This window comes from Pteropus alecto, unplaced genomic scaffold (genome assembly GCF_000325575.1).
Source record: "Pteropus alecto unplaced genomic scaffold, ASM32557v1 scaffold226, whole genome shotgun sequence".
NCBI classification, from domain to species: Eukaryota; Metazoa; Chordata; class Mammalia; order Chiroptera; family Pteropodidae; genus Pteropus; species Pteropus alecto.
In genome coordinates, this window is record NW_006440132.1 from 6,429,727 (window position 1) to 6,442,778 (window position 13,052).

The 13,052-nt window shown below is 54.5% G+C and overlaps 1 protein-coding gene across 12 annotated transcripts in view; it reads right to left on the bottom strand.

Moving 5' to 3' along the window:
- COL27A1 (collagen type XXVII alpha 1 chain) overlaps positions 1-11,851 on the bottom strand; it is a 131,031-nt gene extending 119,180 nt beyond the window's left edge. For all 12 annotated transcript variants that reach the window (XR_003047867.1, XR_003047868.1, XR_001517354.2 and 9 more), the window contains exons 1-3: positions 8,773-11,851; positions 6,763-6,833; positions 1,688-3,417 (exon numbers count right to left, since the gene is read on the bottom strand). Coding sequence is in view for 8 of the 12 variants with exons in the window: in XM_015593357.2 (XP_015448843.1) it covers positions 1,688-3,417; positions 6,763-6,833; positions 8,773-8,804 (1,833 nt within the window). In the remaining 4 variants the exon portion in view is untranslated. The remainder of the gene's footprint in view (positions 1-1,687; positions 3,418-6,762; positions 6,834-8,772) is intronic.
- Between the last annotated feature and the right edge of the window lie 1,201 nt (positions 11,852-13,052).

Here is a 13,052-nt window from a genome sequence, read left to right on the forward strand (position 1 = left end):
CGCACCTAATCACTGCACAGGACTCCAATCACAGGGAAGCTCAAGGAGGATATCGGGACGGAGGCTTCCTCTCCTGCTCACCCACATCACCAAACCGTGGAGGGGAGTACGTGGCTCGGGCATCTGCCAGGACGTGGCTCGGGCATCTGCCAGGCCCAAAGGTAGATTCTATGCCCTAAAACACCACTCCTGCTGCAGTTCTGGTGGCTCAGACACAGCCATCCCCTCTCTCCATACCACACACAACTTGGGAGGCAAGGTTGGTTTCCTCCACTGGGCAGAACGGAGACCCCGAACCTCACCACTCTCTGGCGGAGGGAGAGACTTCACCCCCTTTCAACCTCACAGCCAGCGAGCCAGTGCCCACGCAGCTTGGGAAGCTGCACTGTCAGTGCCCGAGGCGCCTGGTGCCTGAGTCGGGTTTGTGGCCTGGAGGGGCACGAAAGGTTCTTCCTTCTTTCCTCGGCTATCAACTCTCTACCCTGCCAACTGCAGAACACGAGACTTGAGCGGAACGTTGACATAATTGCAAAGCAATGCATACAATTTCCATAAGTTCTACAATATGGTTATAATAAAAACGGGCCCTCGGTCCCCGTAGAGGCGGGCTGAATAAAAATTATTCCTGATGATTATTAAAACTTATGAAGTGTGTTTGTAAGGCCCGGAATCCCGAGCATCTGTCACCATCTCCACATTGGAGGGAGCCTAACATCAAACATAAAGCCCAGGAGGAAGAAACCACACAGCGGTCAGCGCCAGGGCAGGAGAACAGAGCAGAAGCCCTAGCTTTTGCACACTGCAGCCCATCATTCCCCGCCCAGAGGAATTGGCCTCCAGCTGCAGAAAGGTCGTTGCCCCTGGAGACAGTCCCAGGCAAGCCGGAGGCATTGACCCCGAGAATGTTTCCTACACGTGGAATGTTCCTTCTTTCCTTGATTACTCGGGTCAATCCTGACCCTCTTCACCCTAAACTCCTCTACCAGGGGCCACAAATCAAATGTCTACAGGAGCCAGGCAGATAATATCAACGAGTTAAGGGTTAGAAGACCCAATCGGGACTTTAGACGAGGGGACTGTCTTAAAGGGGCGGCACTGACCTGGCCACGGCCCGTGGGCCATTGCATCTCTTGCCTTCCAAGAAAAGCTAATCACCAGGTCTTTTATAAGAAATCTCTCACATTTTTAAAATGTTAGTAACTTATTTAAATATTTTTAAACAACGCTGCGTGTGCCAAACAAAACATTCAGGACTATCCATGTGCGACCTTTGTCCGAAACTGCCAGACAAGCTGCTAGGCCGAGGGAGCTCAGCTCCAGGAGTCAGGAGCTAGACCCAGACAGACAGTTCATGGTTTTCCTTTAGCCACTTGACCTTTACAGTTAGGTTAGCAAAGAATGACCTGGGGCCTGGGCCAACCAAACCCCAAGGGTACTTTTCACCTGCAGGTGGCCACCGGACCAGTCTGGTTCACTGGACCACGAATCCAGAGCAGGATGCACAGTCATGAACACAGCACAGGTGGAGAGTGAGGGACCTGGGTTCAAGTCAAGACTCTGCCCATAACCAGCTCCCTGCTCTAAGTTGCTTCTCTTCCTCCTCCCTAACCAGGAACAACCACTTGACCTCACTGGCCCTGTCACCCATTCAAACTCCATGCAACACGTACACCTCACCCAGTCTTACCGGCAAACCACAGTCTCCCTTGGGCCCTGGAGGTCCCATCAGCAGCGGGAAAGGCGTAGATTCCACCAGGTGGAAGAATGAATAGCCACTGCCCGTGGGCTGGGGGCTGGAGGACAAGAATCGCGCTGGGGCCAATGCCGGGGCCGGGGTGGTCTGCTGGCCAGGCCAGGGTTGTCTGGGGCTGGGCCCTGCTGTCAGTTCACTGAGCGGGACATCCCTGGCTGCCTTCCCGGGTCTGAGGGGGATGGGCTTCCGGGGGCTGCTCTTGGGTCTATCTTTCTTTGTGGCTTCTGATCCAGTGGGTTTCTTGCTTCCAGTGGGGAGTGAACCGGGCGTGAGGGTGGGAGGCATCGCTGTGGCTGGAAGCCGAGCAGTCCTGGTAGAACCGGGACTGGGGGCAGGTAATGGGGACAAAACAGTGGGTTGGGGAGGTCTATGCGTGCTGGTGCGGGCAGGGGCCGGCTCACTGGCATGGCTGCTCATCTTGGCCTCAGTCTGGACAACTGGGGTAAAGGGCTTTTTAGAGGCACCAGTGGCGGCAGGTAGATGCCGGGCGCTGGGTGGTGGGGGTCTGGGCGTAACAGGATTCCTCTGGATCGGCTTCACTGTAGGATGGGAGACTCTGGCAGGAACTGGGTGGGAAGTGCGTGGCACTGACTTCTTGGTAGGTGGGGCTGACTTTGTGAAGGAAGGTGGAGCTGCCTTCTGGGTGGGGCGGGGGCTTTTGACAGGGACGATTGAAGAAGGGGCTGAAGGCTTAGTTGGGTGACTTTTGGGGATTTTGGCAACTGTGCTCTTTTGTGATGGCTGGACAGGTGCGGTGGAGCTGGCAGGAGAGGCTGGGTCCCTGGGAGAAAGCACTTCATTGGCTGACAGCTTGGCAGGTAGCAGTGGGGTATGGGCTGGGTCTCCCACTGGGACACGCTTGTGAGAGTCTGTGGTGCTAGTCCTTTGAGGCTTGGTGGGTGTGGTGGGCACTACAGTCACCCTGGGGCCCCTGCCTGCTGGCCGTGACCCCAGGGCTGGCATGGCAGTGGTCAGGTTCTCCAGGCCTAGCAGGGCAAGGCTGGTCTGGAAGGCGAAGGATGCGCCAGAGTCTCGGGGGAGGAGGGGTCCCAGCTGGGGCCGGTACGTGTCGGCCTGTCCACACTCCTTTCTCAGGTGGGTACAGTAATTGTGAGCGACCTGCGTCACAGGGTAGATACTGAACTGGCACACAGCACCTTCAAACTGGACCGCATGTGGGCTCATCTTTCCGAAAAGGAAGGAGCCTTCAGGGTCAAGCACTGGGTCCCTGTGGAAAGCCAGTGGGACAAGCACCCGGCGCTGCCCACAGGCCGTCACCAGGGTGACTGTGCGGCCACGAAGCTCCAGAGCCAGGTGGTGCCAGCGCCCATCGTGCACGTCGAGGTCGAAGGCCACGGAGCGCCGGGGCCCCAGGTGGACGACTGTCTTGCCGGGGAGGAACTGCAGGCCCAGCTGCAGCTTGTGCTTCCGGCTGCGGACAGCGAAGAGGAAGGCATGATTCACCCGGTGGGAGCAGAGGCTCAGCACCAGCGCTAGCTCTGTGCCCAGAGCGGCAGGGATGACAGCAGTCGTGGGGGCCTGGAGCCGGGCCCGCTGCGTAACGATGAAGCCTGACTGGAACGGAATGACTCCTGGGGGTGGGGGACTCCGGCCACCCACTGCCTTGGCCCAGCTGAGGCCCAGCCGCTGGAGGACATCCACATCTGGAGAGGGAAGGCAAAGGGGGAGAGGGCACGGTCAGGGCCTGGTCCAGCCCCAGACCCCCCTGTAGGAGCACAGGCGGCGAGGACAGTCCACCCCCCGCTATCTGCTGCCTCAGGGTTTTAGCTGAGAGTGCAGAGCTGGAAGCAATCCTTTGGCTGGCTGCATGATCTTTGCATATAGTGGTAAAAAACACAGACTCTGGAGCCAAACTTCCTGAGTTCAAATTCCAGTACCACCACTTACTAGCCTCCTGGCTTCAGTGCCTTGGCTTTCCCATCTATCAAATGGGATAATAGTAGTATCAAACTCAGAAGGATGATGTGAGGATTAAATGAGCTACTACACTTGGAAAAAGGGGCCTGGCACAAAAAAAGCATTTCAAACAATAACTATTAATACTAAAAAGATGATAATCACCAAATGCTAGTGCTAAAAGGATTAGAGGCTGCCCAGTGCGACTTGTTTCCCGTTCTCTCTGCCTCAAAAGCCATCTCCTCCGAGAAGCAGTTCCATAGCGAAGGAACAGGGTGACAGGAATGGACACGTCACTGGAGATTCCACCTTTAGGAACCTACCCAGCCCCCTTCCCACCCCTGAGGTCTGTCTGGCCTGAGCAGGCTCCGGGGAGCTTCTATCTGCACATAAAGGAGAGGACACTTCCAATGACTCCCCCTCCCTGTGTGGCTTTGGAGAGAGCAGAGGAAGTCATTAAGGCACCCCTGCAACCTCTGTCCTCTGGCAGACCATGGCCTGGGCAGGTCATATCCGCCCAGTAATTACATCAGGGGGGCTAGCCAGAGGAAGGGGAGGGCTTCCAGGGTGTTTATGGAAAGGCATCCTGATCTCGCCTCACGGGCCATTCGACCTCCTTTGGGCAGCTAAGCTACCAGTGTCTGCAGAAGCCGACTCGAAGCTCCATCTCAGCAGGCAAGGAGAGGCTGCCTCCGGGACTGGGGCTTGGGTCAGGTCCTTAGGCCCCTTTCCCTGAGCTCAGCGCCCCAACCCCTCAGTGTGGAATGTCCTCTCTCTCATCATGCAGCGCGAGGGATGTTTATTGGGCTGAATGCAGCCTGAAGCCCTTAGGAGGCCTTCAGTTGACAACTGTCAGATGGATGAACAGATGGATGGATGGATGGACAGCTACATGGGCTAGAAGAAACTGAGAACCTGGGCGCTGGCAACACGGCAGCGTAACGGTTCCCTAGCAGGCTCTGGAGTCAGAAGGCCGGACTTTAGAGCCAGACAAGGCCACCTGAGTCTGGACTCTGAGGCTCAGCTCCTCGCACCATCAAACAGGGTTACGAAGAATGCCTATATCATAGAGTTGTCGGGAGATGAAATGGTGGTTCCTTCATCTCCTCACCCATACCCTGCACCAAGTACCTCTGCCCAAGTCTCATTCTGACCCTGGGGCCTCGGTCTCCCTGCCTGTAAGACAAGGGAAACCAGACTGGAGATGGCCACAAAGTGCTAACAGCATTCTCTAAGAACTCTATAGCTGCAGGCTGCTGTTTTAGTCACTTGTTGAAGACCTTATTTCTCCCTAAGGCCGAAAGGCCTTCATTTCCCTTCACATTCCTCCTTTCCCCCACCTGTCTAGCCCCAGGTCCTACGCTAAAATAAACCATTGCTTAAAAATTCTCTTAGTAGTGTATTTTGTTTTAATCACTGAAAACCCCTATATTATCACAAAGTACTACTCACTATAAACAACTTAAAAAAGAGGAACCACTTGTTAGGGAAGAGGTAAGGGCAGGAAGCCGCCTCTCCCCTCCTTTTGTCCCACCTCAGCAGCCCTGGAGAGGCCTCCAACCTGCACACCTCTCTCCTTGCATACAGCGGCTTACAGCCACTTGCAGTCACCGAGGGGAAGTGACAACTGGCCAGGCCAGGGAGCACCGATTAGGTTGCCAGGGAGCACCGATGAGGTTTCCTTTATCATCCTCTTCAAGCCAGTTTCAAAGCTGACACTGGCCAGTCTCTAGATCTCCCCTGCAGACTGTCATCAGCTCAGGGGCAAAGCCCCAAATTCTGAGACCTGGGGCTGGCGGACGTGGTCATCGCTGAGCTTCCAGGAGCCTCTGACCACTGTGGGCTCCACAGCAGACAGAGAAGGGCTGCTCTTGCCCAAACTTTCCAGGTAAATAATATAATTAACAATAATAAATAACATTTACTGAGCACTTACTATGTACCGAGTGCCTCCCATGCATTTTTTTGCTTGATTCTCTCAACCATCTGTGAAGCAGGTACTATTTATTATCCTCACTTTCTAAATAAGGGTCAGAAAAGTAAGCTATAATAATGTGCCCAAGGTCACGCAGCTTATAATAAAGGGCACAGCTGGGGTTTGAACCCTGACCGCCTGGCTTCAGGGTCTTTGTTCTTAGCCACTATCCTGTGCTGGAGCCCCTCAGACTTGTTGGAACACAGGGTGGAGACACAGCCAGAATCCCATCAGGGGTGAGGAGCTAGGGGACAGAAGAATGAATGTAGCACAACGCCAAGATGGAAGTACCCAGCCAGCTGGCCACAGCAAGATCCCTTTATTACATAAACCTGGCTCCACACAGCCCCGGCCTCTCCCCAACCCCCAGTGCCTGACTCAGGACTCTGGACAGCTGTTCACCTACTTTGTGGGGGAAACAGCAAGCTCGGAAAAAATGACATTTGCACAGAATGTTGACGGGCAGCAGGAGTCTCTTCCGGGCACGACCCTCCTCTCCCGGGGGCCCAATCCCTGCCCGGCAGCCGGTCAGGCCACAGGGGCTCTGGGAGTGCCCGGCTGCCTGCTCCCCACACGGGGGGTGTGGAGGAGGGGGAAGGGCTGCTATTTTAAGAGGCGTTGTGGCTGCTTGACAAACAGATGTGGGAGAGGTTTCAGTTTCAAGGGGCAGCTATGTAGCCAGCCCACCGCTGCCCAGGCCCCCTGGACAGCTCCTCAGGGATAGTTAGGAAAAGCAGGATCTCACCAGAGGGGAGGGCAGGTCACAGGCTTGGGCAATGATAGTCATGGCCTCTGTGACTCTTCTCAACAGTTGTCCCAGGACAGATAGGGACAACTGAGGCTTACCAGCCAAAAGTGACTTACTCGAATTGTGCCCTGGAGAGAAACGAAAGAATCACCTTTCCGCATTTCTGCACTGAGCCCTTCCTACCCCTTATAAAACATCAAATGGGATTCTTTCAAGCCCAGGGAGAATTTGCCAATGACTGACTCCATTCTACTGATGAGAAAACAGAGGCATTGAGTTCCAAATGGGAGCACGGATGTCTCCTACTCCTACATTCTGGGATCCCTTCTGTCCTCCCTTGTCTCCCCCTGGACAAAAAGAGAGAATTACCTTCAGGAGCTCCTTGGGTGGAGGCCAGGTGACAGGCAAATGAAACTAAGATCCAGGTGAAGAGAAACCCCCTAGAGACCAGGAGACACAAGCAGAGGTGGCATCAGCTTCCACCCCTCGGCCCAGATCCAGCTGGGGAGTTGGGAGTAGATCACCCAGCCCCGGCCCCACCCCAGTCTTGCCACAAAAGGTGAGAAGCAAGGTGCAGGCTCTAGGACCCCATTAGAACAGTCCACGCTCCTGAGACTCTAGGTACAACCTCTTGGGGGCGAGAACTGCTTATAATGGTACAAATACAACCTTGCTTTTTACAGAATGAATGGGCAGGAAACAGTGGATAGGAAGCCCTGTCTTGCATGTCAGGAGACCCAAGGTCCAGCTCAAAATTTGCTGCCAACTCATAGGGCCAAAAGGGGTGAGCTCCTGCCCCTCCCCGTCTCTGGGGTTCAGTCTCCCCATCTGTATGGTGGCCTCATGATCTTGAAGCCCAATGAGCAAGAGCCAGGGCTGAAAGTTCAGTGGGAAGACTAGTCGGTCTGCTTGGATGACGTGTCCTCAAAGGGCAGGACAGATGAAAATCACTTTCCAAGCCCAGGACAGGGAGCAGAAGAAGACCATTTAACCAGGACCAGCGTGTGCTACAGAAGCTGCTCGGCTGACTTTACGCAGATGGAAAATGAGAGAAGATAAGAGAGAAGATGATAGAGTCAGGCAGGCCCAGATGCAGACCTGGCCCCATTGCTCACCAGTTGTGTGACCCTGGATGAGTCGCTCAGCCTCCCCAAGTCTGTCTCCTCCTCTGCAACATGGCTGACACTCCCTATCTTGCAGACCATTCATGAGGATTAAATAAGCTAATGCATGTCAAGGCTTGGCCTGCCGCCAGTCACACAAGTGCTCCTTAGACTATCCCTGCTGCCCGTGCACTCTGGGGACAGGAAGAGTTAATGCTCTGCTCAGAAGCTCCTGCCAAGATGGGCAGAGGCGGTAATCCGATTTCACCTTCCTGTGGGAGCAGCCACTGGTGACACCCGAAGCTACCTCAGGCATCTGATCCTTGAGTAGGCAAAGGGGAGGGCGGCACGTGGCCAGGGATGGCTGGCCAGGATGCAGGCAGAGAGAGCTGTGACGGGTGGGTAGGGAAGGCTAAGGCTGGGACACAAAGGCCCAGGATCTGCTTCCAAGAGGAAAGCTAGGATGGTGTGCTTTTGGGGAATCACGTAATCTATGAAACCTGTCTGCAGGGATTGACCTCTGGAGCTCCAGGTTCTTCCCAGCTCCCTTGGTGACTTGGAAAATAAGCTCACACCCTCTGATTGACTAGTAGGTACTCCAATTTAATTGCAATTAGAATCAATAGTCGTCCGGACCTGGATGCTGTGGAAGACACCAGTGATTACTTACCCACGGCCCTTCTGCCTTCCTGTTTGTTCAAGGAGACATGGACTTCAGAGGACATTGGATGAATCTGGATAAGTCTAAGGTAATCCTGGAAATTTCATTTGCCATGGCAGTGACTGGTTTGGGAATGCATATATGACCCAAATGTGGCCAGTGAGATGTGAAGGAGGCCTGTCAGGGCCCTTGGGAAAGCATTTCAAAAGGACAGAGAGGTTTTCATCTAGCTTTTGTATGTTATTGAGTGAGGATGTACAGCCATTTTGTGCACATGAGGTAACAAGCCCCATGACTATGTGAGGATGGCAGAATGAAAAAATAGTGGGTGTCCGATGACACCTGAGATGCTAAATTAGTCAACCCTATTACTGCTTTTCTTTTGGCCCTCTTGATATGCGAGGTAATAACTCCCCTCCATTGTGTGAGTTGGGTCTTCAGTTACTTGCAACATGAGGCAAACTAGCTGAAACAGCCCTCGGACGCTGATGGTGATCCCCAGAAAGCTTTCTTCAGCCTCTAGACCTTTGTGCATGCTGCGTCTGTTCTAGACATCACTCTTTAGCTTGGTCAGTTCCAGCCTGGGTGTCATCTCCCACAGCCTGCTGCACATACCTCACCACAGCAGGGATCTTATGTGTGGCCATTGTCTATTTTCCTGTTTCTCTTTTGTAGTCCAGGTCCCTGAAGGGCAGGGACCACTTCTGTCTTGTTCACTCTTGTGTTCCCAGCACCTAGCAGGCATGTAGTAAGTATTCAGCACGTTTTGCAGGAGGAATGAATATTTCCTGGTATAAGACTTTTTAAAGGGTCTTCTCAAAGCCTTAACTCTAGCAGATCTCCCCACCTTTTTTCCCAGGGTTGCTCTTGGATAAGCCTTGGTCCCATGTCATCCTCTCCAAACCTGCTGCCGCTGCTGTGAGAATGCCTTTTGCACGGGGCCACTCCTCCCTGCCTCCACAGGCCTCACCTCCAGCTCAGCACCAGCAAAGACTAAAGGTCAGAGTGCCTAGCTGCCCTGGGGTTGCCTGGAGAGAAGAGCACAGGCTGACCTTCCAGCATGACCTGCCCACCTGAAGCAAATGGCAGCCTCGTCAGCCCTGAAAAGAAACAGGCAGTTTTGCTTGATCTGACCAAAACTGAGGCTTAGGGAGGACGTGGACTTCCTCCAGGTCACCCTGGGCAGGCTCTAGGGTCACAACTCTTCAGTACATTTCCCGGGTGGACACCAGGTGGACACCACAGGAAACTATAGCCAGATATATTGGAGAAGAGCTATCGCTTGTGTCCCAGTCCTGGCAGTTCCCAAAGCACGACTGCACACCAAAGGCTCTGAAAAGTCCTGCAATCAAGAAATTGACTAAACTTTCTCTCATTCAGCAGTACTCAAACTTAGAGGACAAAGGAACTCATTTCTCCTGAGAATGCCCCCTCAGAAGACACTGCTCCTCACTTTCCAGTGTCCCTGCAACCTCGCTAGTTTATGTTCCATTTCCTTCCAGCCCCCTCTCTTCCCAGCCCTTGCCATGCACAAGCCCTCACTCCTTGAGTCTCACTGTGTTATGTCGCACCCACTCTTCTTAGAATGTTTCCCAAGCTGCTAAAGAGAGGCCAGGTAGAGAGGAGTAGGTGTAAGAACCGCAAATGTCGTTCTCAGTCAATTTTACCTGCTGTGGTTATGTCAAGGTGACTACTATGCAGAAAATAAGAGGGTATATTAGGGGGAAATATTTTTAATTCCCAAAGTTCAGGAGAAAGAAGACTCACAGGGGGAATGGTACCAGAATCTTCTCTTCAATGAAGCTTTCTAACACCATGATTTTTAACGAGATTTTCAGCCCCGAAGGCCTCTTTCAAAAGCATTTGTCCACCCATTCATTCACTTCAAAAAATGCCACTGACCACTTAAGACCTGGATTCTGTGTGTACTTGACCAATAAACTTCCAAAGTATAATAGTGCAGGGGTAGAGTGGGAGAAGGCTCTCTGAGGTCATCTAGAGGCCAGATGTCCCCTCGTTGTAGAGATGGGCACCTGAGGCCCAGAGAAGGGAAGTGACTTGCCCAAAGCTACACATCACATCAGTGACTCACATCATCTGACACTACTACTTAACAGACAGAGACAGTCCTTGACACTTGACTTGCCTCCCATGCAGAAGAAATCGGAGACTTACAGGGACTTCCTACTTGCCAGAGACCATAGTCCCAGGCTTCACCAACAGGAACGGAGATGCAGCCTGGGGAGCCAACAAGCCATCTCAGTGAGCTCCAGGCCTGGAAAGTTGGCTCCCAGAGGGAGGCCCTGACGATCCTTTTGCTCCCGTTCCAATCCTGTTTAGGCTACTGCTAATAACGTTCAGTGCCTGCGCTGGCTCAGGGCTTTGTTCTTCCAGACTTCTGTTTTCACCACTGACTTGTGGGCTTTGGCTCAGCGAACCCAGGGCTCCAGAACGTCGGGAAGACCAGAGCACAAGGGCCAGAGAGGGCAGGAGGCAGCCGAAACTGGAGCCACGCGCTAGGAGCCTGACCTTGGAGATACAGCCTGGCCACACAGCCCTCCAGGAAGAGAACCCAAATGTTCCTTTCCCCTGAGGAAGGCCCTCTGCCAGTACACCAAATGTGGCCACTCTTGGACCATGAGGCTGCCAGAACCTGTAGCTGGCTTGCATGGTTTTCCTTCCATCCTTGTTACCTAGGAACACACGAGGATCTCGGAACCCCATACCGACTTGAACATCCACTAAGAGCTCAGAACTGAGGGCCGGGGTGCTGAAACACACCAGGAAAGCGGCCCTGAGGATTCCAGGTTTGGCCGTGCTCCCATGGGGTAAGATGGGAAGGACGTTGCCCAGAGGACGCAGAACAGCAATGGGGAATGGACCTGTCCCACCTGCCTCCATGGACTGGCCAGGCCCCATGTGGCCAGACGGTCACACCCAAGCTCCTTTCTTCACACCTTACACCTCTTCCATCGGAACACAGACAGGTCATCTGTCTGGACAGGATGCAGCCCTGAAATTTCCAGTTGACTCACACATCCATTCAAGATGAATTGAATAATAATATAAATAACAGCTGCCGTTTCTTGAACACTTACTACAAGCCAGGCACTGTTCTAAACTCTTTGCAAGCACGGTCTCATTAATCCTCACAAAACCCTGCTACCTGGGAATCAAGATGCTCATATTGTGGATGATAGAAATGAGAAGCAGAGAGGCGAGAGCTTTGCCCAGGCTCACAGGGCAGAATCGGGATTCACATTTTCTGATGACAAGGCTCTCTCTGCCCTGCAGCCTGGCTCCCACTGGTGTGAGTCTCCCACCACTAACTAACCGATAGGGCACTTTAGTGGTCTGGGGAGAGGTGTGGAGGAGCAGAGCTGGAAAGCATGCAGGGGTCAGAGGGCACAGGACCTGGAGCCCCACTGTGGTGAGGGAGGCAGTTAGACAGGAGAAGGGAGAGGCTGAGCCACCAAGCAGCATGATGCCCACCTACTTGTCCAAGGCTTGGGCCCCACTATGGGGTGCCCACCTGGCACTACTTTTCTACCAACCGCTGGCATCTACCCTGGCACAGGGTCTTCTGGAGAAAATGAGTCAGCAATGTGCTTACTGGTGCCGTGTGTGTGTGTGTGTGTGTGTGTGTGTGTGTGTGTGTGTTGCGGTGGGGGGGGGGGGGGGGGCTCTCAGCCAGCCAGCTTTTTCCAAGACATGGGAAAGAAGGAGGGGGTATCATCCCCCATTCCAGCTCAGAGGGGCAGGGCATGGTGGGTGGGGCGGAGCTACAGCCTAGACCAGCCTCTTGGGAGTGTCCTCTGGTCCTAGGGGCAGGATGGAAAGCCAGCAAGTTCTGTGAATCCCCTGGGCAGTGAGCATGAGCCACAGTCCATAGGGCCCCCAGGGGCTGCTCTCATCCTTGCTCCCTACCACACACACCCACACCCACACGAAGTGACTCGCTTTTGCACGCGCGCTCAACTCTTACAACTTCTACTCCACAGGCTGGGACTCAGAGCCTCTGGGTCTCAGCTCTGCCGCTGCCCCTCCTTGGAATTCCCTGCCCCTCTCCGGCCCTTGGTCTCTGCATCTGTATGTACAATGAGGAGTTCCACTGGGCGATCTCCCAGGGCCTTTCTGCTCTGACATGCTGGCTCACTTTTTTTTCTCTCACACGCGGGAAAGCGACAATAACTGAATCCCTACCCTCCATCCCAGAGAAGCAGGGAAACACTGAGATACACAGACCCAAACAGACTGACACACACACGAAGATTTCCAGAAACCAAGGACGTGCAAGGACACACAGACACCGAGATAGTAGCAAAAGCCGAGACCTGGAGACCTAGAAACTTGGAGACAGTTTCACAAGAGCCAGAAACGGAGACTTACAGAATCAGGACCTGTGGACACCAACACTGGAACACACCGAGACAGTAAGAAACGGAGACCCCTTCCGCCCTAAGCATCCATAAAGCACCCCCTCTACTCCCCACCCCTCCGCCGGCCGCTCCTGGGGCCACCACCCACCCCCAGTCCCGACCCCGGACTGGCTCTGCACGGACCCCCCAGCCCCGCTCCCGCCCCAGCGCCAACAAGCAGCGCGGCCAGGCTGGGCAGGGCCAGGAGGGGCAGGGCAGGCAGTGCTCGCCAACCCGGGCCGGACCGGGGGCGCAGCCCGCTTTAACCCTTGGCGGCCTGCCTCACAGGGGCGCAGGAAGGGGTAGGAAGCCGACGTTCCTCTAGAAGCGTCCGGCGCGGCGGGGAACCCCAGCCCTCCCTGAGGCTGGAGCAGCAGGAAGCTGGGGAGGGGGCGTCCCGGAGCTCGTACTCACCCCCCGTGCGCCGCTGCCGCCGCCGCCGCCGCTGGGCCTCGGGCTCCCCGCGCCGATCCCGCT